This window comes from Nyctereutes procyonoides, unplaced genomic scaffold (assembly GCF_905146905.1).
Source record: "Nyctereutes procyonoides isolate TBG_1078 unplaced genomic scaffold, NYPRO_anot_genome, whole genome shotgun sequence".
NCBI lineage: Eukaryota > Metazoa > Chordata > Mammalia > Carnivora > Canidae > Nyctereutes > Nyctereutes procyonoides.
Window position 1 is genome coordinate 32,286,185 of NW_026575146.1, and position 24,197 is coordinate 32,310,381.

General features: G+C 37.9%; 1 protein-coding gene and 1 long non-coding RNA gene across 5 annotated transcripts in view; both read right to left on the reverse strand.

Annotated features, from left to right (window-relative positions):
• ECHDC1 (ethylmalonyl-CoA decarboxylase 1) overlaps positions 1-24,197 on the reverse strand; it is a 56,505-nt gene that overhangs the window by 21,915 nt on the left and 10,393 nt on the right. For 3 of the 4 annotated variants that reach the window (XM_055310880.1, XM_055310883.1, XM_055310882.1), the window contains exons 2-5: positions 17,736-17,957; positions 14,046-14,188; positions 3,516-3,568; positions 1,577-1,657 (exon numbers count right to left, since the gene is read on the reverse strand). In XM_055310880.1, coding sequence (XP_055166855.1) covers positions 1,577-1,657; positions 3,516-3,568; positions 14,046-14,188; positions 17,736-17,957 — 499 coding nt within the window. The remainder of the gene's footprint in view (positions 1-1,576; positions 1,658-3,515; positions 3,569-14,045; positions 14,189-17,735; positions 17,958-24,197) is intronic. The other variant, XM_055310881.1, reaches the window with a different exon arrangement.
• Positions 19,097-24,166, reverse strand: LOC129500439 (uncharacterized). Its single transcript, XR_008662547.1, has 3 exons — positions 23,775-24,166; positions 23,479-23,624; positions 19,097-23,390 (listed from the first exon to the last, which is right to left on the reverse strand). It is a non-coding gene; the product is annotated as an uncharacterized LOC129500439 (long non-coding RNA).

Here is a 24,197-nt window from a genome sequence, read left to right on the forward strand (position 1 = left end):
TAAAGTTAAATACAGGGGGATCTCTGGGTGGCGCAGCGGTTTGGCGCCTGCCTTTGGCCCAGGGCGCGATCCTGGAGACCCGGGATCGAATCCCACGTCGGGCTCCCAGTGCATGGAGCCTGCTTCTCCCTCTGCCTGTGTCTCTGCCTCTCTCTCTCTCTCTCTCTCTCTCTGTATGACTATCATAAATAAATAAAAATTTAAAAAAAAAACTCTTTAAAAAAATAAATAAAGTTAAATACAGAATAGATAGATAGATAGTAGATAGATAGATAGATAGACAAACAGACAGATAGATAGTCAAATACAGTTGACCCTTGAACAATGTGGGGTTTGGGGGCACTTACCCACTCCCATGCAGTCAAAAATCTGTATAGAACTTTTGACTCTCCCAAAACTTAACCACTAATAGCCTACTGTTGACCGAAACCCTTACTGATAACATAAACAGTTGATTAACATATATTTTGTATGTTATATGTATTATCTACTGTATTCTTACAATAAAGTAAGCCAGAGGAAAAAAAAATGTTATTAAGAAAACCATAAGGAAGAGGGGCCTGGGTGGCTCAGTCAATTAAGCATCTGACTCTTGACCTCAGCCCAGGTCTGACTCTAGGTCCTGGCATCAAGCCCTGCTTCGGGCTCTGAGTTCAGCATGGAGTCTACTTGGGATTCTCTTGTTCCCTCTCCTTCTGCCCCTACCCCCACTCATGCTCTCTAGCTCTCTCTAAAATAAATTTTTAAAATCTTGAAAAAAAAGAAAAGAAAACCATAGGAAGAGAAAATACATTTACAATAATGTTCTGTATTTATTAAGAAAAATCTAAGTATAAGTGGACCTGCACAAAGTAGGGTTATTCAAGGATTGACTGTAGATAAAATGGCAAATTGGGATTGAACCTAAATGTATCTTAACTCCAGTGCTCAGACTCTTTACTATTTTGTGATTTTATCTCCAATTATGTGATATATACTACCTTCTGTATTAGAGAGGCTGAAGTGTGTAAGTCTGAGCTCAGCACAGAGTCTACTTGGGATTTTCTGTTTTTCCTCTCCTTCTGTTCCTACTCTCACTCATGCTCTCTATTTCTCTCTAATTTTCTCTAATTTTCTCCCCTAATCCACCCAAAAGCTCCACAGTAGTACTACCAATCACAGTAAAGATAAGAAATGGACCTCAGAGAGCCTACATTTATTGGTAGGAGGACAATTACAGCAGTGCCTCTTTCTTCATTCTCTCTCTCTTTTTTTTCTCTGTATAGTTCTTTTGAATCTTAAAGTTTCATATATTTCCTTGACTTCCTTCTCCAGGAATTTTGCTAACTTGGGTTTAACTTGTTCAAAATCATTTTCCCTTATTAACTTTTTAAAAATGCACAGTAACAAAGTAATGATAGAACTATACTAGATTGAATAAAATTATCTACTTTAATAAACTGACAAGAAGAAAATGAAAATGCTCACGAACTGATCATCCTGTTTAAGAATATAAATAACATTTATATTTGCACAAAAAACAAGTTTGAGTTTCTTGATTTTATTTGTGGAGGGAGTAAAGCAATTTTCATCTTACCTGAAATCACATGCTGTAGTAACCTCTGCTCCTCCACCTAATGCCCGACCTTGAATCAGTGCAACACTTATTAAAGGGAGTCTGTTTAATGAAGAAAAAATGGAACTACTTTTCATTTCAATTTTAATTTACAAATATTACTTTAAAAAAAACTTGAGATGCAGTAGAAACAAAATTATTGAACTATGTTTATAATGACAAACACACTTCCAAGGAGGGTGGAACCCTGAGTGTGCGCATCATGAGGAATAAAATAGTATAATTCTTAAGATATAATGATTCATACTAAACGCTGTGTCAGTTTATCAAACTACCTCCCTGAATCTAGTTTTAAACTATGAACTATATTTTTATATGTAAGTAATAAATATAAAATATACCAAGTATATATTATAAATACTATATTTGATATATATGTCTTACATATATTTTTATATGTTACTAACTATATTTTTTAACTATATATTGTAACTTTCTTCCAAATAAATAAATGTTTTTAACATAGTATACACCTCCTATAACTTTTCAGCAACTGGAAATCAGGAATAATTCAATGTGATCTTACCTACTCTATTTTTATTGATGTCAAGTTAGATGGCAAAATTAAAGCTATATCCAAAGGGATGAAATGTGGTAGAGAAGACTAAGCTCCAAAACTGTGTCATTATAAAGATTCCTATCAAAAGTCTTTTTTATTACCTATTGAAATGATTGATAAACTAATTCTATATAAATGAATGGGCCTGTGGTAAAAATAAATTTCTTCACCTTTCCTGTCCTTGCAAAGACCCACTTTGGAGGAGTATGTATTACAACTTAAATCCAAAATACTTTGAAAGTATGGAATATTTTGTAGGTTGTAGGTTCTAACCAAGTGCAAAACTGCATGTCTAGGGACACCTGGGTGACTCAATGGTTGAGCGTCTGCTTTTGGCTCAGGGCAAGATCCAGGAGTCCCGGGATCAAGTCCCACATCGGGCTCCCTGCATGGAGCCTGCTTCTCCCTCTGCCTATGTCTCTGCCTCTCTGTGTCTCTCATGAATAAATAAAATCTTAAAAAAAAAAAAATTCTAAAATTTCTATTTCTAAAGTAATAGAAAATTTATTAATAAATTCTGTTTCCAAACTAAAAGGATTTTTTAAATCTTTTATGATTTAACTAAGAAAATGTCAAGTGTAACAGGGAAAGAAAGGTGAAGAGGAACTAAACAATGCAAAAAAGTATTTCAGAATAATGCTTTGATTCCATTATTCTTTCTAGGATCTCACATATGAAGAGCAACAAAAAAATGTGATGTCAACTAGTAGGTATGCTAAATAATATGAATCCTTAGTTTTTATAATTTTTAAATTATTTTAATTTGGAATACTGAAGTAGAAAGCTAATTAGCCAAAACATGTCAAAGTTTGTAACCAGAAATGCACAGTGACAGGCCAAGAAGAATTTTCTCCCTTTTCTCCATCATCTAGATGCAAATTGAATCCATTTTCCTCAGAAACTTAAATTTGTACAGGCCTTCACCAATCCATAGTTCTTTTTCTCTCCCTTAGATATAGACCACTTCACTCTGCACTCTACTAATTTTGAATATGAGATAAACTTTATGTGCCATCTCTTGACCAGTGTCTTTATTCTGATCTAAAAGCACTATATAATTTTTTCATGTCTATACCTAAATAAAGCTAGTAGTATAAGCTCTTTATGAAATGTGTGCTATATCTTAAAATTCTTATTATCCCTTCTCTTATTTTGTATACCTGTGCATTCTTCACTAACATTTAATTAAATGACTGTCCTTAATAGCACAGATTAATACTTCATCATTAAAATAAATGTAATTTGAAAATCAGGTATTTTTTAACTGGTCCAAAACACAGAACAATAAAGAACTGTTTTTGTTTTTTAAGAAATAGTATTTTTAAAAGAAAGGTACATTACCTCATAAGTCTTGTTAAGGTGTTTTGCATGAACATACATAAGGTCATTCCATCCTTTAAAGAATAAGCATAAATAAACACAAAGGTATAATGTAAATATATAAGAAATTTTTTTATTTTTTTCAGGATTTAGAAAGCAATGAAGCCAAAAATATAGCCAATCTTTTTAAAAGGTTTTTCACTTAAAACTCTTTAATGCTGTCAGAAACGCAAATGATGCAGTATTTGATTTTGCTGGCCTCTTAGAGCTCTTTGAGCTTAGCTCTACATGAGATATTAGCAAAGACTTAGGCCTAAGAGTCCAATCACACACCCCAAAAAAGTGTGAAGTTCTACTCAGGGTACTTTGGGAGAAAGAGGCATACGATGCACCCACCTATTAGCCCAAATTCTCATCCCCTTAAAAATCTAAACATATAAAAAAAAAATTTCTTAAAAGTACAGTTAACCCTTGAACAACACAGGTTTGAATGGCATGGGTCCACTTACATGTGGATTTCTTAGAGCACAGGACTGTGAATATGTATTTTCTTCCTTATGGTTTCTTAAAAACATTCTTTCTATAGTTTTCTTTATGGTAAGAATACAGTATATAATACATATAACATACAAAATATGTGTTAATCAACTGTTATCAGTAAGGCTTCCACTCAACAGTAAACTATAAGAAGTTAAGTTACTGAGGAGTTAAAAGTTATATAAAGATTTTCAACTACACAGGGGTCGAGGGCCCTAACGCCTGCATCGTCCAGGCGTCAACTGTAGTCTAAACTCATTGCCTCTTCTTTTTTAAGTCACATATTTCCTTCAATTTAGTTTAATTCTATACAGTCTTCTCTCAAAAGACTTCCCTCAAAGGTTTCTAATAATCTTCTATTTGTTAAATGGCTTTTCCTTATCCTTGTCTTCCTGTCTCCATAACACAGGTATCTTACTTTGACCAGTTTCTGTATTTTAAAATCCTCTGATGATTTCTAGGAATACTTTTTCTACTCTTGATCCTCTTCCTGTTTCTTTGATTGTTCCCTTCAAGTTTTCTTCATTGTCTCTTCTTATTCAGCTACACAGGTAATGTAATGCATGTAAATGCATGCATTCCTCAAAATCCAATCCATGATTCTCTTTCTTTTCTTTGTCTACAATTTCTTCCTTGGAAATCTCATCCATCCCCATTGCTTCAACTCTTGTTTTCATGCAGACTCCCAAAACCTCTAGGAATTTAACATTCTGCCAAGATTTCAAATTCAGCATGGCAAAACCAACTGGGAGTGGAAAGAGCTGAGTTTCAATCCTAGTGCTACCGCTTAATAATAACATGAACTCGAGCAAGTCTTAACTGAATGTTGTTTGCTCATCCGTAAGGAAGGAATGAGGAATAAAAAATACCTACTGCTCTGACTCAAAAGATGGTTGGAAAAATGAAAATCTATAAAAGATCACATAAACAATAGGATACTACTGTATAAAGGGATCACATAAATGTGAGTTCTGACTTGAAAAGGTCTTCTGATCAATAAGGCTCAGAATTTTGTTATTATCTTTGATTCTTCCAATTCATAGTTTACCCACAATCAGTTACCAAATATGTCCTTTGAAATATTATAATATAAATTCCTTCTTTCTCTATTTGCACTGCTGCTACACTAGCTCAGACTGGTGTTACTCATACTTAGATTATTAGACAGTCTTGTTTCCTAACTAGTCTCTCTGTATTTAATTTCCTTTTCCTCTGTAATATAGCTTGTATCCTGATGCCTGATAAACCTTCCTACAGAATGGTGACTTCATATCGCAAAGAGAACAAAGTCTAAATTCCTTGGGAGGAATTGATCTCACCTGATTCCAAAATAATTTTACTAACTTTATTGACTACCATACCCCTCATCCCAGTATCCTAACTTCAGCCATAACAAACTATTTGCCATTCCTTTAACACTTTATACTTTACTGTTGGTCTTCTATCTTTGCTCAAACCATTCCCATTATTTGGAATAGCCTATTCTTGTCTCTACCGATTTCAAGGAATGCCCAGTTCAAATAATTTTTCCATCAAGATTAGTTTTCTCACCTGTGTTCCTGTGGTATTTTTATTTTTGTAACTTAGCTATAGTACTCATAGATTGTTTTGTACGCATTGCATTTGTATCCATTATTTGACACATTATCTATACAAGATAGGGACTAGGGAACATAAGTGGAATGTGGTCCCAGTTCCTAGTCCTCAAAAATCTTATAAGAAATAAATGCAACATGCATCAAGGTACATAATATCATATAAAGTATTTTAGGAAATGCTTGAACAAACTGAGAAGAGTGCTGAATAAGAAGCGATTCATTTCAATTGGGGTAGGGTAGTTGGGAAGGCTTTATAGAGGAGAAGGGAAGATGGCATTTGCTAGGCCCACATAATTAGCCTTTTGAGGCTGACAAAAATGCCCTTTTTTTCCTCAGAAGTTAATACAATGTTTTACATATAACATATGCTTTTGAAGTTAACTGAATCAGATGAATTTTAGATGGAGAACTATGTTATTCTAAAACAAATGTTGTCAATGAAAGGTAAAAACCAACATAAATTAAATATAAATTTCCTAACTGGAAGCCTTTATAACAAAGGTCATTCTATATTATAAACACATGAGAAAATTAACACAAGTACAAAGAGCTAAAAGGTTTAAAACTAGACTGATTTGTATTCCATTACAATCTATGCAATACGGGCAGCACCTCGGTGTCTCAGTCAGTTGAGCGGCCAACCTGTCATCTTGACTCAGATCATAGTCTCACAGGTCATGATATAGAGCCCCACATCAGGCCCCTTGCTCAGCAGAGTCTCCTTGAGATTCTCACTCCTCTCCTTATGCCCCTCCCCCTGCTCATGCACGCGCGCGCTCTCTCTAAAATAAATAAAATCCAGAGGAGGGGCAAGATGGCGGAAGAGCAGGGTCCCCAAATCGCCTGTCCCCACCAAATTACCTAGATAACCTTGAAACCATCCTGAAAATCTACGAATTCGGCCTGAGATGTAAAGAGAGACCAGCTGGAATGCTACAGTGAGAAGAGTCCGCGCTTCTATCAAGGTAGGAAGACGGGGAAAAAGAAATAAAGGAACAAAAGGCCTCCGAGGGGGAGGGGCCCCGCGAGGAGCCGGGCTGAGGCCGGGGCGAGTGTCCCCAGGACAGGAGAGCCCCGCCCCGGAGAAGCAGGAGCTGCACCAACCTTCCCGGCGGCGGAAAGGGGCCTCGCAGGGAGTTGGAGCAGGACCCAGGAGGGCGGGGATGCCCTCGGGCTCCCGGGGACACTAACAGACACCTGCGAGCGCAGGAGAGTGCGCCGAGCTCCCTAAGGGCTGCAGCGCGCACGGCGGGACGACCGGAGCAGCTCGGAGGGGCTCGGGAGCGGCTCCAGGGAGGGGGCTGCGGGGCGGGAGCGCGAATCCAACAGCGCAGGCCCCGGAGCACAGGGCGCCGGGACACAGCCCAGGATCCGGCCTCCCCCGGGACAGGCAGAGGCCGGGAGGGCCCAGGACAGCGAGGACGCTCCTGCCCCGAGCTGAGCAGATCAGCGGCCCCGCCCCGGAGCCTCCAGGCCCTGCAGACGGAGAGCCGAGAGCCCCGAGCCCCGTAGTTCCTGCGAAGGCTGAATCCAGGCTTCCAGAGTTGCCATAGCAACTGCGGCTGTTCCTCCTGGGGCCCCACGGGGTAAACAACCCCCGCTGAGCCCGGCAGCAGGCAGGGGCAGAGCAGCTCCCCCAAGTGCTAACACCTGAAAATCAGCACAGCAGGCCCCTCCCCCAGAAGACCAGCTGGACGGACCAGTGATACTCCCCCGTGTTCCAATACAACTTGTTTTTGGCCACTCTGCACTGAGCAAAATGACTAGAAGGAAAACCTCACTTCAAAAGAAAGAATCAGAAACAGCCCTCTTTCCCACAGAGTTACAAAATCTGGATTACACTTCAATGTCAGAAAGCCAATTCAGAAGCACCATTATACAGCTACTGGTGGCTCTAGAAAAAAGCATTAAGGCCTCACGAGACTTCATGACTGCAGAATTTAGATCCAATCAGGCAGAAATCAAAAATCAATTGAATGAGATGCAATCCAAACTAGAAGTCCTAACGACGAGGGTTAACGAGGTGGAAGAACGAGTGAGTGACATAGAAGACAAGTTAATGGCAAAGAGGGAAACTGAGGAAAAAAGAGATAAACAATTAAAGAACCATGAAGACAGATTAAGGGAAATAAATGACACTCTAAGGAAGAAAAACCTACGTTTAATTGGGGTTCCCGAGGGCGCCGAAAGGGACAGAGGGCCAGAATATGTATTTGAACAAATCCTAGCTGAAAACTTTCCCAATCTGGGAAGGGAAACAGGCATTCAGATCCAGGAAATAGAGAGATCCCCCCCTAAAATCAATAAAAACCGTTCAACACCTCGACATCTAATAGTGAAGCTTGCAAATTCCAAAGATAAAGAGAAGATCCTTAAAGCAGCAAGAGACAAGAAGTCCCTGACTTTCATGGGGAGGAATATTAGGGTAACAGCAGACCTCTCCACAGAGACGTGGCAGGCCAGAAAGGGCTGGCAGGATATATTCAGGGTCCTAAATGAGAAGAACATGCAACCAAGAATACTTTATCCAGCAAGGCTCTCATTCAAAATGGAAGGAGAGATAAAGAGCTTCCAAGACAGGCAGGAACTGAAAGAATATGTGACCTCCAAACCAGCTCTGCAAGAAATTTTAAGGGGGACTCTTAAAATTCCCCTTTAAGAAGAAGTTCAGTGGAATAATCCACAAAAACAAGGACTAAATAGATATCATGATGACACTAAACTCATATCTGTCAATAGTAACTCTGAACGTGAATGGGCTTAATGACCCCATCAAAAGGCGCAGGGTTTCAGACTGGATAAAAAAACAGGACCCATCTATTTGCTGTCTACAAGAGACTCATTTTAGACAGAAAGACACCTACAACCTGAAAATAAAAGGTTGGAGAACCATTTACCATTCAAATGGTTCTCAAAATATATCCTAAAAACTATAGAACACTTCTGAAAGAAATTGAGGAAGACACAAAGAGATGGAAAAATAGTCCACGCTCATGGATTGGCAGAATTAATATTGTGAAAATGTCAAATTTACCCAGGGCAATTTACACGTATAATGCAATCCCTATCAAAATACCATGGACTTTCTTCAGAGACTTAGAACAAGTTATTTTAAGATTTGTGTGGAATCAGAAAAGACCCCGAACAGCCAGGGGAATTTTAAAAAAGAAAACCATATCTGGGGGCATCACAATGCCAGATTTCAGGTTGTACTACAAAGCTGTGTTCATCAAGACAGTGTGGTACTGGCACAAAAACAGACATATAGATCAATGGAACAGAACAGAGAACCCAGAAGTGGACCCTGAACTTTATGGTCAACTAATATATGATAAAGGAGGAAAGACGATCCACTGGAAGAAAGACAGTCTCTTCAATAAATGGTGCTGGGAAAATTGGACATCCACATGCAGAAGAATGAAACTGGACCACTCTCTTGCACCATACACAAAGATAAACTCAAAATAGATGAAAGATCTAAATGTGAGACAAGATTCCATCAAAATCCCAGAGGAGAACTCAGGCAACACCCTTTTTGAACTTGGCCACAGTAACCGGAGAAGGACAAACAGTGTATGTTCTCATTCATTTGGGGAATATGAATAATAGTGAAAGGGAATATAAGGGAAGGGAGAAGAAATGTGTGAGAAATATCAGAAAGGGAGACAGAACATAAAGACTTCTAACTCTGGGAAATGAACTAGGGGTGGTGGAGGGGGAGGAGGGCGGGGGGTGGGGGTGAATGGGTGACGGGCACTGAGGGGGACACTTGACGGGATGAGCACTGGGTGTTATTCTGTATGTTGGTAAATTGAACACCAATAAAAATTAATTTATATAAAAAAAATAAATTTTGAATAACAAAAAATAAATAAATAAATAAAATAAAATAAATAAAATCTTTAAAAACAAAACTCTGTGGAATAAAGCCTGTTAAATTATATCAATAAATTAATTTTAAGAGCCCTATTTTCCATTATACTAGATCTACTAGAGTACTTAAAATTCTAACAGAAGCATCTAGAATTGGTAGAAATGAAAGTGAAGCAGGTATTATACTGTAAACTGCCATAATTCTCATTCAAAAGATAAGTCACACTAAAAATGTTTCAAGGCAGTATAGAACAATGGTTAACAACACAGACTGTAGAGCTAACATGCCTAGGTTGAATCTGGGCTCCTTCCTAGCTGTTTTGGCTTTGGACGTGATACCTAACCTCTCTGTGTTTCAGTCTCCTCACCTAGAATAGTACCAGCTATCTCATTAGGGGATATTTAATCATTCAGTAATGACCAAATAAATCTGACATGTAAAAAACTTAGATAGTGCCTGATACATAGTAGGAGAACAGGAAATGTTATCTAGCACTGCTATTATTAACATTAGTAACAGCATTGGCAATCAAATAATGAGTATGCTTCCGCTTTAAATATATCATAAAGTAGAGATCACACTGTACTAGCCAACATGACCTAGGGAGAAAAAAGATTACATATGTCCCCCAATACCATTGGGCCAAAAATGGCAACATACTCAGGCCCTTTCCTGGGCTGTAGGAAGAAAATAAACCAATGAGAGACAAACGTCAGCTTGTGAGAGTATAAACTGAGAAAAATGAACCAATGAGAAGCTAAACTTGCTCTGATGAATGAAGGCTAGAAGCTGGAAAGTAACAAAAAAAAAAAAGTTTTAAGAGCTGCTGCACCCAGTGATACTTATATCCTAGATAAATGATACCCTGAGGCCCAAACCTACTCCAGGAGCTCTTATTTGTATAACAACTATGGGAAGCACACTGCTCAGACCAAGTGTCAAAAGCAACTATTAATGTCGTATTTACTCCAAGTCACATTTATCCCGAGTAGAAAAATGCCAGCCTGTAAAAGTATCTTCCAAGAACCATAAATGAGCCTCTCTTTTTCCCCTAAATTCTTGTGGTATGGATTTATTAATTGCCTCAGAGTACATGGGATGGTTTAGAGACGATTAGAATAATTGGTCTCTAAATTAATGATGCTAAAATGAAACTGTACAAAAGTAGTAACAAAAGCAAAAAAGTCAGATGAGAACTTTGAGGTCACTGCAGGAATTTAAGCAAGAGAAAAATAATGGACAACAGATTGGCAGAAAAGCACTAAGAAAGGTCAGGGAGCAAAGGAAAATTATTGCCTTCAAGCTAGATTAAGAGTATAAAGGTTTCTAAAATGCCAGACTTTTCCGCGGGGCCTTATGCCCATTCACTGCAGAATAAGTAGGTTTATTTCCCCATATCTTAAAGGTTATAATTGGATATGGCTGATTTCTGCCCTCTTAAAAAACGTCTTCTGATAGTCTACAGAACACCCGGTGGTGTCAAATCCAACTCATAATTGGGCTAGTACTTAACGGTAGATTTTTTCATATTTTATTATTTTCTTTGTCCCATAACTTTTCAGGCTAATGTGTGTGTTATGTTAATCTATCTCCCTGCCTCAACCTTTTCAACCAAGGATTAACTGCCTAATAGGGACAGCTGGAGCTCGTTTTCTACTCATTAAACAAAAAACACCAAAATGAAATCAACTTAAGATACCAGCTACATTTTTTAAAAAGGAAACTGATAAATAAATATAATAAAATGTTGATGGCTATTAATGCTATTATGAGTACATGAGGGTTTCACTGTATTAGTCTACTTCTATTTAAATTTGGTAATTTTCACTAATATTTTTGAAACAATACAGTGGCAAAAACATCAACATAATTATCTCTTTTAAAAAAGTCATTTATTAATCATTTTCAAGTATCTTGTTATAATCAGAAGGGACTGTATCCAATTACTAAAATCATCATCTATTCTAGTTTTCTCATCATCCTCAGAAAAGCAAATTTACCACATAAATAAACACTAGTGATACATCTGCAACAACAAAGAGTAAGTATATTAGAGAAGAGCTTCACTTAGAGAAGGGCTGTTCACAACGGAATATTAAAAGAGTTCTCAGACTGTCTCAGCTGTGAAGGGCAGATGCATTTATATGTGCAGGTGCAACTCATACAGATGTGTGAGCCTCAAAAGTCCTGAGGCCATTTTATATTTTTTTATTTAAATTCAATTAGCCAACATACAGAACACCCATTAGTTTCAGATGTAGAGTTCAATAATTCATCAGTTGCATATAACACTCAGTGCTCATTACAGCCCGTGCCCTCCTTAATGCCCATCATCTAATTACCCCATCTCCTGACCTACCTCCCCTCCAGCAACCCTCACTTTGTTTCCCATAGTTGAGAATCTCTCATGGTTTGTCTCCCCCTCTCTGATGACTTCCCTTTTAGTTTTCCCTCCCTTCCCCTATGATCTCTGTGCTTCTCATGTTCCACATATGAGTGAAACCATTCTCAATGGGGAAAAACTGAGAGCTTTTCCCCTAAGATCAGGAACATAACAGGGATACCCACTCTCACCACTAAAGTTCAACACAGTACTAGAAGTCCTAGCTTCAGCAATCGGACAATAAAAAGATATAAAAGGCATTCAAACTGACAAAGAAGAAATCAAACTCTCACTCTTCACAGATGACGATACTTTATGTAGAAAACCCAGAAGACTCCACCCCAAGATTCCTAGAACTCATACAGGAATTCAGCAACATGGCAGGATACAAAATCAATGCACAGAAATCAGTTGCATATCTATACACTAACAATGAGACAGAAGAAAGAGAAATTAAGGAATCAATCCCATTTACAACTGTAACAAAAACTATAAGCTACCCAGGAATAAACCTAACCAGAGGTAAAGGATCTGTACTCTAAAAACTACAGAACACAGTCAGCAGTGGATCATCTGCCTTCAGCCCAGGCGTGATCCCAGGGTCCAGGGATCAAGTCCTACATCAGGCTCCCTGCATGGAGCCTGCTTCTCCCTTTGCCTGTGTCTCTGCCTCTTATCTCTCTCTGTGTCTCTCATGAATAAATAAATAAAAATCTTAAAAAAAAAAATGATGTTGGGAAAATTGGGACAGTGCTGAGGCCATTTTAAATCTTGGTTTTATAAATATTCATAGTTCTTTTTTCTCAGGCATATAGAAATTAGGATGATTCTACTTTCAGCTTTTACATGTATGCAAAAATAAAAAATCCTGACCATATGATCTAAAGAGACAGAGAAACACGTTTTAACTAGAAGGAAAATAATCTTTCACCTTTTCAGGGATCTTTTCCTACCCAACTTACATCAGACCCAAAATAATCTATTATTGCATTTTATGTATCCAGTGTCTTTTATGAACAAAGTGCCTAGGATTTCAATCATTCCAGAGATGAAAAGTTATAATCAAATAAATTGCAGGCCATATAGCTAATGATTAGATGACCCAGGGCAAGAATCCATATATTTGAATCTACAGCTTAGTGCTCTAATCATTTGAACACACAGCAAATTTAAGCCTAGTGGTGCTACAAATAATAGACCATCTCAAAGATAATAACATTTATCAATATTGAGATCTTTGATATAAAAATAATAGCTACCTTTTTCAGGCACTATCCTAGCAGGCACACTATATACATTATCTTGAATCCTCTAATAGCTATGTGAAATACGGAATTTTCATTTCTAGATTAGGAAAATAAGACTGAAAAAGACTAAGTGATTTGTCCATTTACCCAGGTGTTGAAATCAGCATTCAATCTAAGTCTATCAAACGAGAGCTCTTGCCTAACAATGTGATGTAAATATAGATCATATACTACAAAGAGCCGTATGAGTTGTGGAATACTATTAAAACATTATTACCTACATACAGCTCACACTTATAATTAAATGGCAATGACTACTTATATATTTCCCTTCCTTCTTTTTTTTTTTTTTTTTTGCCTAGGGGATACAGGTGGAAGCCTAGCCTAAGTAGGCTTCCTTGGCGGCCTAGATTCCTTGGAGGATATAGCCCAGGTTCCTTGGAGGATAATGGAAGATAACTAATAGTGGAAGATGATTAGGATACCTTTTCTATCAGGGTAATTCAGACACGAATATTTTAATTGTTATCATCTGTTGAAGCCTACCATGTGCCAAAGCTTTGCTGGGTACTTTATATATGTACCTCATATAAAATTCCTCGTCATGAGATGCTAAGAGTCTTCCACTTAAAAGACTTAAAACTCTTAAAAAAAAAAAAAAAAAGACTTAAAACTCTTGGTTTTAATGGGCTTTAGTGATTGCTAATCTTGTCCTTCCTTCCCTTCCCCCATTCCCACTATGTCACACTACTTACGACTTGAATTTAAGAAGAAAACCAAAACCTCTGATCTTTGGAAATCTCTTGTCTTAAAGAGCAACTATCATAATAACTATATGTAAAATATAAATATCTTAGCCATAGATATCTGATAAATATGTGGTATCTAGTGCATATTTCATACAATACTTGCCTCTGGAGTCGCTAGTGCTTTCACAGCATTCAGATCGGATCCTGAGGAGAAAGTATTTTTTGCCCCACGAACAATGAGACCTTTCCCCTCTGTCCAATTTTCCAATTCAATCACTTTTTCCAGAAGTTGTAGCATCATAACACCTGCCAGAGAGAAGAGGGGGAATCAAAGCAGTAAGATATTAGAAAAAGAGAAATAATTTAGAAACCATCAACTGTCAAATAGGACTCTTAGATCCTACGTTTTACAATATTAACTGAATATTTATCAAATGTCTTTTGTGTTGGTATCATGGGATATATACAAAAGAGGTGTATTTGACAGTCCCTCCTTTAGAAGTTTACAATACGTTAGTAATCTCTCTCCCTTTCTCTGTCTTAATTAATAAATCACACAAATACATGGTTAGATAGAAAATGAGAATATATGATACACGTCCTAGAAATAGGAAAATTAGAATGAATAAAACACATGGTGGTAAAAAAATATATATATTTCTTAAGGTAAAAGTCAAATATAGACCTGACTTCACAGTAGTACACACTGTTGCAGTCAACAAGCTCAACAAGGATTATAAAATCAACAAGCTCCTAACAAGAATTATGCCAGTATTCCTAACTCAAATACAGTATTGCCCCAGAAGACAGAGATCTCATAATCTATCGGGTATATGGTACACAAAACAAAGGTAAGATTCCTATGCTATTCACATGAAAACTATTATAACAGGATGTTAGTTCAGGAAAGGGATAGTACATATCATCTTGTTCCACAGTTGACAAACTATGCTCTAACCCAAGGCATACTATAAAAGGCTGCCAATAAATTATCTCCAGTGATCACACAGGTGCATAAAGTTCATAATGCTATTAATGATTAAGCTTACTCTTGCCTCTGCTTAAGAAATTGATTTACAAGCCAATATAAAGAGGATTAAAACTGGCAAAGATTCTGTATTACAAGGTTCCAAAACCTATAATATAGTCCCCATTAAATTAGGGACACTACTCTGGAATATAAACCCCATGATGTCAAGAACTATGAATTCTCTTTGCTGTTTTCTGAAGTAGCCAATAATGAAGTGGTTTCACAATGATGCTGTTAAATGTTATTGATTCATAAGTATCTAATGCAGCTATCCTTTCTAATTGCAAATTATGACCTAATTAAGATTGTAGCCCTATCCAAAGATGTCCTAGGTGTTTCAGAAATATAGTTCTTGTTCTCAAAAGATTTATAGTCTAGTAGCTTTTTACGGAAAAAAAAAAAAAACACCCACTCATTAGAGTAAGAATAAATCTATATAAGTAAATATGGACTTTCAGTCATCCCTAAGATTTAAGCTTCTAAAAAAAAGTAATGCTGGTTTTGAGTATGATACATCTATACTAGAAGTTAATCTTGAATTCATCTTTTTGACTTTGTAAATTAAGGGTTAAGAGTTGGAAAGAAGGGGATCCCTGGGTGGCTTAGCAGTTGAGAGCCTGCTTTCAGCCCAGGGCGTGATCCCGGGGTCTGGGGATCGAGTCCTACATCGGGCTCCCCACAGGGAGCCTGCTTCTCTCTCTGTGTCCCTCTCTCTCTCTGTGTGTGTCTCTCATGAATAAATAAATAAAATCTTAAAAAAAAAAAAAAGAAAAGAAAAAAATAGAGTTGAAAGGAAACTTAAAGGAGTGCCTAGGCTGGGTAATTTTCAAACCAGGGTATTGGGGTTGTGCGATGTGGCTCACTTATCTTCTCCTAGACCAAATCAAAGCACCTCTGCTCATATTCATTTTAAATATTAGCCATGAAATGAATATTGGTTTCCATTTGAATAATAATCCTTACTAATATAAATTCTTTGTAGCTATTCAGTAGTAATTTAATACAATTAATCTAGTCTAATTCTCTAGAACAGTCTTACTTTTCTAATGTTACTTATCCTGAACTAATATTAAAATTTGTTTTTGGGATGTCTGAGTGACTCAGTGGTTAAGGATCTGCCTTTGGCACAGGTCATGATCCTGTAGTCCCAGGATCAAGTCCCACACTGGGCTCCCCACAGGGAGCCTGCTTCTCCCTCTCTGCTTCTCTTCTCTCTGTGTCACTCATGAATAAATAAAATCTTTAAAAAATAATTAAAATAATTTGCTATTATTCTCTGAACCAATTAAAGGTATGGAGATGTACTGTCCAGTAAAGTAGCCATGATCCTCATCTAGCTTTTGAGCACCAGAAACGTGCCTAGTCCAAACTGAGCTGTGCAATTAAGTGTAAAATACCAGATTTCAAAGACTTGGTATGATAAAAGGAAAACACATTATAAATAATTTTTCATATGAGTCACATGTTGAAATATTTTTGAATATACTGGATTAATAAGTATGCTAAAATTAATTCCACCTATTTCCTTCTACTTTTTTTTTTTTTTTACTTTTTAAAAACATGGCTACTAAAAATTTTTATTTACATATGTGGCTCACATTTGCGTTTGCATTATACTTCTATTGGATAACACTAAAAGAGACATCTCTGAACTATGCTGAGAGGAAAGAAAAGTCATCTTGTGTTTTAAAGATCCACCACTAATAATTTACAAAGTTTACAGTCTACCAATTATGTATATGGGTATGAAAATTTATTGAGACATTTTTGAGCACAGTATTTCAAGTATTATAAAACATGATTTATCCCCATGAGGTGCATAATGGACACTCCGAGCATTCAAACATCGCCAAAGTCATCCTGACTGGGTAGTCAGCAAATGCTAGTCATTTGCTCTTACATAGTATCATCAACCACCAGTGAGTTACATCACTGACAAACAGAAATTGCTAAAATCACCCTGAAATATGTAGGAGTGCTAGATACTCAGCAGTGTTACTCATTAGCTCTTGCATGATGTCATAGTAGTATAATTCAAATTTGCACTTTGGCACAAAATTACAAATGACCACTGTCCTAGAGTTTTGGGTCCCTTAAATGTGAAATTTTTACATGCTCCTTCTATTTGCTAAGCAGCAAATCCAAGTGTCAGGGAAGGAGCAACACATAGGCAAGGACAGTGTTTTCACTGATTACTGGAATTACACGGTTAAATGACAGTCTTATTTCAATACATAGGGAAAAAAAATTTAAGTAATTTTTTTCATTTATAAGTTTTTCTCTTTAGTTTTCAATATTTTTGAAAGCTCCTTCCCTTTGTCTCCCAGTGACATCAGCTCAACAAATGAAGTCATTAGGGAGTTAGTAACTGTCAATGGAAAAAATAATCAAGGTTAATTTGAAAGTTTCCTTTCTATCAACAACCATATTTACGGATTTTAAAAAATTAAAATATTCAGAATTAGTTTTTAAAAGTGTTCCCGGGGATCCCTGGGTGGAGCAGTGGTTTGGCACCTGCCTTTGGCCCAGAGCATGATCCTAGAGACCCTGGATCGAATCCCACGTCGGGCTCCCGGTGCATGGAACCTGCTTCTCCCTCTGCCTGTGTCTCTGCCTCTCTCTCTCTCTGTGTGTGACTATCATAAATAATAAATAAAAAAAATTAAAAAAAAAGTGTTCCCGGTTAAAGTGATGGTTTCGAGTGTTCTCTGTATGTTCTAAGAATACCACAACTTTCAAGAATTCCATCACCAGAGTAGAGATAAAAATGTGATAGCAGCTTAGAGTTAGTGTCACTATTTAGCAAAAGAAAGACCTCTATACCTGAGAAAGCATTCATTTTACTTGGGTTGTTCAGGGTAAGAATACCAATGCCACTGTCTTCCTTCTGAAGGTCAACGGATCCACCAGGAAACTGCTGAAGTTTTTTTTTTATATCTTCCTCATGGAAGCCATGAGATGTATTATAAAGGGACAATCCTGTTTGATGTAATAATTTTGTCCTTACAGACAAAGATGATGTCTTCAGAAGATTTCCTGCCATTTCTGGAAAACAGAGAGAAATATGCAGTAGTCCAGATGAATGCTTTTCTAATATATGTTAATAGACTTTTTTTGTTTAATTGGGACCACTTCCCATTTCTAAAGGCACTCTGAGGAGATAGTGGGTATGGAAATCCTTTCCTTTTCCCTCTTTCTCAAACCAAATAATTCACAAAGTATACCATTTCAGTACATCGCTGAGAGATGATGATGTATTACAGTACATTTACTGGTATCCTATACACCCAGATGGTTGACAAAAATGTTGCTGTTTTGTGTTTAGCACCATCTCTGGCCTCCTGGTAAGTCTTTCTCATGATAGTAGGAGTTCTTCCTCCAACTCTTTAACTTTTGCAAAATCTAAGAATAAATTCAGTCCAATGTCCCCTTGGAAACAGTCTCTATGCAGAAATGTTACAAAAGTAATCTTATTCTCTAATAGAAATTTCATTCTTAGCATTATTCTTCCTTATGCAGTGCTTTCATAGAAAAAGCTGAGGAATATGGGGAAAGAAATAGGAATGTGTGCATGGCATGCTTAAAAATGCAGAGAGTAATGCTGAACTTAAGGGTTTAGATGTAGATTCTCTGGTCATTGAGCACATCCAGGTGAACAAAGCCCCCAAGATGGGACGTAGGACTTACAGGGCTCATGGCCAGATTAACCCATACATGAGCTCTCCCTGCCACATCGAGATGATTCTTACTAAAAAGAGCAGATTGTTCCTAAACCGGGAGAGGAGGTTGCACAGAAGAAAAAGATATCCCAGGAGAAACTGAAGAAACAAAAACTTATGGCCTGGGAGTAAATACTGCACAGAATGAATATAAATAGATTTTTTTTAATTTAAAAAAAAAAAAGGAATATGTGTATGGTTTCCTGTGCTCCCCAGAATTTTGTTACTCTTCTCACTTTATATATACATCCTGGATAATGTCATTTCTGCCATAATGGTTTTTGCCGTATGTAAGCATTTTTTGTTGACATAAAACATTCAGAAGAGTATACAAATCACAAATTATAGCTCAATGGATTTCACAAGGTAAATACATTCAAGTCAATGACACCCAGATTAAGAAATAGAATGTGATAAAAACCAAAAACCAAAAAAAAAAAAAAAAAAAACCATGAAGCTCAGAAGGTTTATTGTGTCCTCTCAATCACAACTCCAAATAAGAATGATAATTACCCTGACTGGGACGCCTGGGTAGCTCAGCAATTGAGTGGCTGCCTCTGGCTGCTGGTGCAATCCTAGAGTCCCGGGATGGAGTCCCACATCAGGCTCCCCAAAGAAGCCTGCTTCTCCCTCTGCCTATGTCTCTGCCTCTGTGTGTGTCTCTGATAAATAAATAAATCTTCAAAAAAATAATAATTATTCTGACTTCTAATACCCTAGATTAGTTTTTTGTTTTGTTTTGTTTTTTAATTTTATACAAATAGTATAGATTCTTCTGTCCCTGGTTTCAACCTTTTGTGACATCACATTAGTGTCTAAATGGCCCATTCCTCCCACTGCTGTATTTTATTTTATGAATACACTAAATATTTTATTTATTCATGAGAGACACAGAGAGAAAGAGAGAGAGAGAGAGAGGCAGAGACACAGGTAGAGGGAGAAGCAGGCTCCCTGTGGGAAGCCTGATGTGGGACTTGATCCCGGGACTCCAAGATCATGGCCTGAGCCAAAGGCAGACGCTCAACTGCTGAGCCACCCAGGTGTAGCAAGGTTTTTGTTTTGTTTTGTTTTTCAATAGCTTCTACTAATAAAAAGATCAAGTCCAATGTTCATTTTCATTGGGCCCTTATTAATATCTTGAGTCTCTCATAACATCTCTACCCAGTCTACATCGACACCGAACAACTAGAACTCCACAAATTTACCTTGCTATTTTACATTACGACATCCCCAATATAATGTCTTTCCTTCTTCACTGACCTGGTAAGTACCTAATCATCTTTAAAAACTAAATTCCTAAATTTCCTCCTTAAGTGATTTCCTAAGCAGAGATAATTATTCCTTTTACTTATCCCATCCCAAGATAGCATATGATTACATTTCAACATACTTTACACATCATTTTAATGTTATTTTTCATTTGCCTCTCTCACCAGACGGAAGCTTCCTGAGAGTAGGTCTCTAAGGCCCATACCCCTCTGTCACTAGTGCCTAGTATTAGTGCTCAACACAAACAGGTACTTGAATGCTTAATGAAAATAAATCATCAGGTTGGCAAACGGAATGCCACAAGCTTGTTTTATACCTTTAGAAATATCTCTACTATGTGAGTTATAAAATGGCCTCAAAAGCAGATGGAGAACAAGTCATCTAAAAAAGATTACAATATGATCTCTCTTCCACTTTAAATTGTTTCACCTTCAAAGGACACTTCAAAGACACTGTTAAAGTGTCTCAGCAGAACACTTGCAACTGTGTAAGTATCTAAAAATATTACACAGTGCAAAGCAATCCCCTACACAGATATACTTTAGAAACTTGGTTTTGAACAGTGTTTCAAAATTTCTTCAATAAGATAACTTTGAATACCAGTATCAAGGAGACCAAAATGTTCCTTAAATCTCCTCTAAAAGACTAAAATGTAATTCATATTAGATACAATATGACCTAATGTGCTGTGATACATGGTAGAGAGTTTAACAAAAAGAATGATAGTGAGGTGCTTGTTGTCTTTGAAAACACCACCCAAGAATATGACCTTGATGCCATTTTTCCAATAAAAAAGGTGTCCTAACTTGCTATCCTAAGTGCTGCGGCTCTCAACCGCCATAACTTTACTGTTACTGTAAAGTTCCTTATGGTCTTACTCTTTACTCCACAATTTATCCTTTCCTCCCTACTGGAAGGGCACTAACTAGTAAATATCAAGGCTAACAAACTGACATTTCTTCCATGTTTTAGGAGCTTAGTTTATCAAAACACAGTCTCTTGGGATGCCCGTGTGGCTCAGGGGTTGAGCGTTTGCCTTCAGCTCAGATCGTGACCCAGGGGCCCTGGGATCGAGTCCTGCATCAGGCTCCCCACAGAGCACCTGCTTCTCCCTCTGCCTGTGTCTCTGCCTCTCCCTCCCTGTGTCTCTCATGAATAAATAAAATCTTTGGGGGGAAAAGTCTGTTGTGGTTTTTTTGGAAAAAAAAATCTTTCATTTCTGAAATGAAATGGTACAATCTGCCAGACTTGCCTCTATCAATAAGACAGACGCCCAGGCGCTCAGGAGCATCGATGAGCACCAACAACCGAGGCCAACTTTAAACATTCCTGGTGGTTAAGCGGTGTTGTCTCTGCCTTTACCATTAATCTCTCCCAATTTTCCATATGGTCAATTTCAAAATTAGTTTCATAAACACTCTATTTCTTTACGTAGAAGATTATTAAACAAAGAAATAGTGTAGTGGCTACATAGGCATCTGAAGTCCGGCAGGTCTGACAACTACTAAAGAGTCCTTATTAGAGGTAGGGCTATTTCTTAAAAACCAGTGTACAATCAGAAACTAGACAACAGAGAATTAGAAATGAAGCTCCTGCCTCCAGTAAGTTAAAAAACTCTTATGGGCAGGACTGCGTCTTATTCACAGCCTTTAGCATACAGTTTCACATTTAATATTTGTGGAACTAAATGACCTCCAGTGTGGTTATTACTGTCTAGGGATTACAGTACCTACCCATTAATTTTTAAACTAAATATAAAATATCTATTTGCAAAATAGAAAAAGTTTATCTCACTGTTGGGTTTCTAGGAAATGCAAGCCCAGGATATATAGCTACAGCCGTGCAGGGGTACGATTTCCTTTTCACGTTTACAAAGTGGCTTTGCATACAACATAATCTCTATTGTTTCACTAATAAAAATATTAATACTTTTTAAGAAATGAAGTGACAAATAATAAGACATCACTCTATCTACAATACGTATAGCTGGCAATATATATTTTACAAGGATCTGATCAGTAATGTTCTTTGTCCTTTAACTAGTTAACAAGACTTCTCTCACAAGAGCAACCGTAGGTCAGGTCTAGCCTATCACGTTCGCTAACTTTCTCAGGATGAGAGGCAATTTACCCTATGATACTGAGGTTAATATGAGTGACTGTCAGTGGCAAACTTACGAGAACCCGAGATCTGACCTATTTTTGCCTCACCTTCACCCTCCAAAGGAGGACGCTGGTTTTGAGCCAAAGTCCAGTAATGCAGTGTGGAGCTTTGTGTACTAGACAGCAAAGTGAAACTACTTGCCCTGGAACTGCTGTTATTTTGGATTTTCTTAGTTCTGTTCTCCCTCTTTCACTCTAAGAGGCTTATGTAGTAAAAAGAACCTGGGGCTGCCTTTACCTCGTCCCATCTGAAGATCAACTAGAGCAGGGCTCAGGGTTCCTTAGGCCTGTTTCTAGTCTAGGGAAAATAAGCTCTCAAGACCACTCATCAGGTCAGTTCACGGAAGTCAGAGCCAAAGGCAATATGCCCAAATTTGCTTTGCCTGGATTTGTTCTGTGCATGTCGTGCCCCTGGAGACGTCAGATATAGAAATGGAAAAGCAATGGAAACTCAGCTGAAGCTGAGGTCCTGATCTTTTCCATATTTACCACGACTTCAACATTCAAACAAGTACCAAAAAAAAAAAAAAAAGTGATAAGAACTTCAATGGCTATTTTGGAAAACTAAATTTGCCTGTTCTCCACAATATTCTGTTTAGGGAAAAGAACAAAGAGTTAAACTAGAAAATAAGGAATAAGGCTTACAAAATGATTGGCCTTTTTAAATTATTTTTGTGGGATAACAAAATGAATGAACAATATGCCCTCTCTTCTGTAAGGAGCCTGTCCCGTACTCATACGTCACCTCTCCAATATCCAACAGCAAAAGGGCAAATTGTGTGGACACCAGCAGATCTATGATCACCTGACCTTTAAGTCCTTACAAAATTAAATATACACATAACTAATACTTTTGCCTCATTCGACATCTTTGATATGCTGATTTTTCCAAGGAAATCTTATAATAAACACTACAAGTATCCTTCTATGAGTTCCATTTCTTCTCTCCTTTTCCATTCCTATTCCCCTTGCACTACGAAGTCTCCCTTCTGCTCTCCTCTCATTCTGTTCCTTTGTGGCACAAAAACTCAAGGGCATTGCTTAGGCCGACTAGGTTTGCCGATCTCAGGTTTACAGACCCAATTCTGGAAAGTTGGTAAGAGCCTAGTAAGTACACTCTCACGCCAATTCTAAACCACTGCGCCACCCAGGGATCCCTAGCTTTTCTCTTAAAAGCTGCATGCAGAGGGGATCCCTGGGTTTAGCACCTGCCTTCGGCTCAGGGCGTGATCCTGGAGTCCCGGATGGAGTCCCACATGGGGCTCCTTGCATGGAGCCTGCTTCTCCCTCTGCCTGTGTCTCTGCCTCTCTCTCTCTCTGCGTCTCTCCTGAATAAATAAATAAAATCTTAAAAAAAAAAAAAAAAAAAAGCGGCATGCAGGGCTGCCTGGATGGTCCAGCGGGTTGAGGACCTACCTCAGGCCCAGGCTGTGACCCTGGGGGGTGGGGTGGGGTGAGGTGTGGTCCTGGGACCCAGCCCAGCCTCAGACCCCTGCTCACTGCGGAGTCACCTTCTCCCTCTCCCTCCGCCTCTCCGTCCAGCTCCTGCTCTCTCTTGCTCTCTTTTCTCATAAATAAATAAATAAATAAATAAATAAATAAATAAATAATAGATAGATAGATAGATAGATAGATAGATAGATAAAATAAAATAAAATAAAATAAAATAAAATAATAAAATTAAATTAAATTAAATTAAATTAAATTAAAACCTTTAAACGAACAAATCTTTCGCCCCTCCCTGGAAAGCCACACATAACCGGTTGTACCATCTGCCTGAATCACGGAATCCACAAGTGAACACGAATGCATATACTCCCACAGCCGGAGGAGCAGGCCCTAAACAACAACAACAACAACAACAACAACAACAGAAAGCCGCCACTATTCCAGACCGTCTCCACGCGACCTTTCAAGTTCCCATTTCCCTTTCCACCTACTCCTACCGCCTGCTTGCACACTATTTTCATTAAGGCTCACATAATCGGTTTAAATTTTTTTTTCTTTTTTTAGGATTTTATTGGATTTATTCACGGGAGCCACAGAGGGGGAGAGAGAGAGAGAGAGACAGAGAGGCCCAGGCAGGGCGCCCGCCGGGGCTCGACCGTGGGGCCATGGCCCGGGCCGCCCCTCCC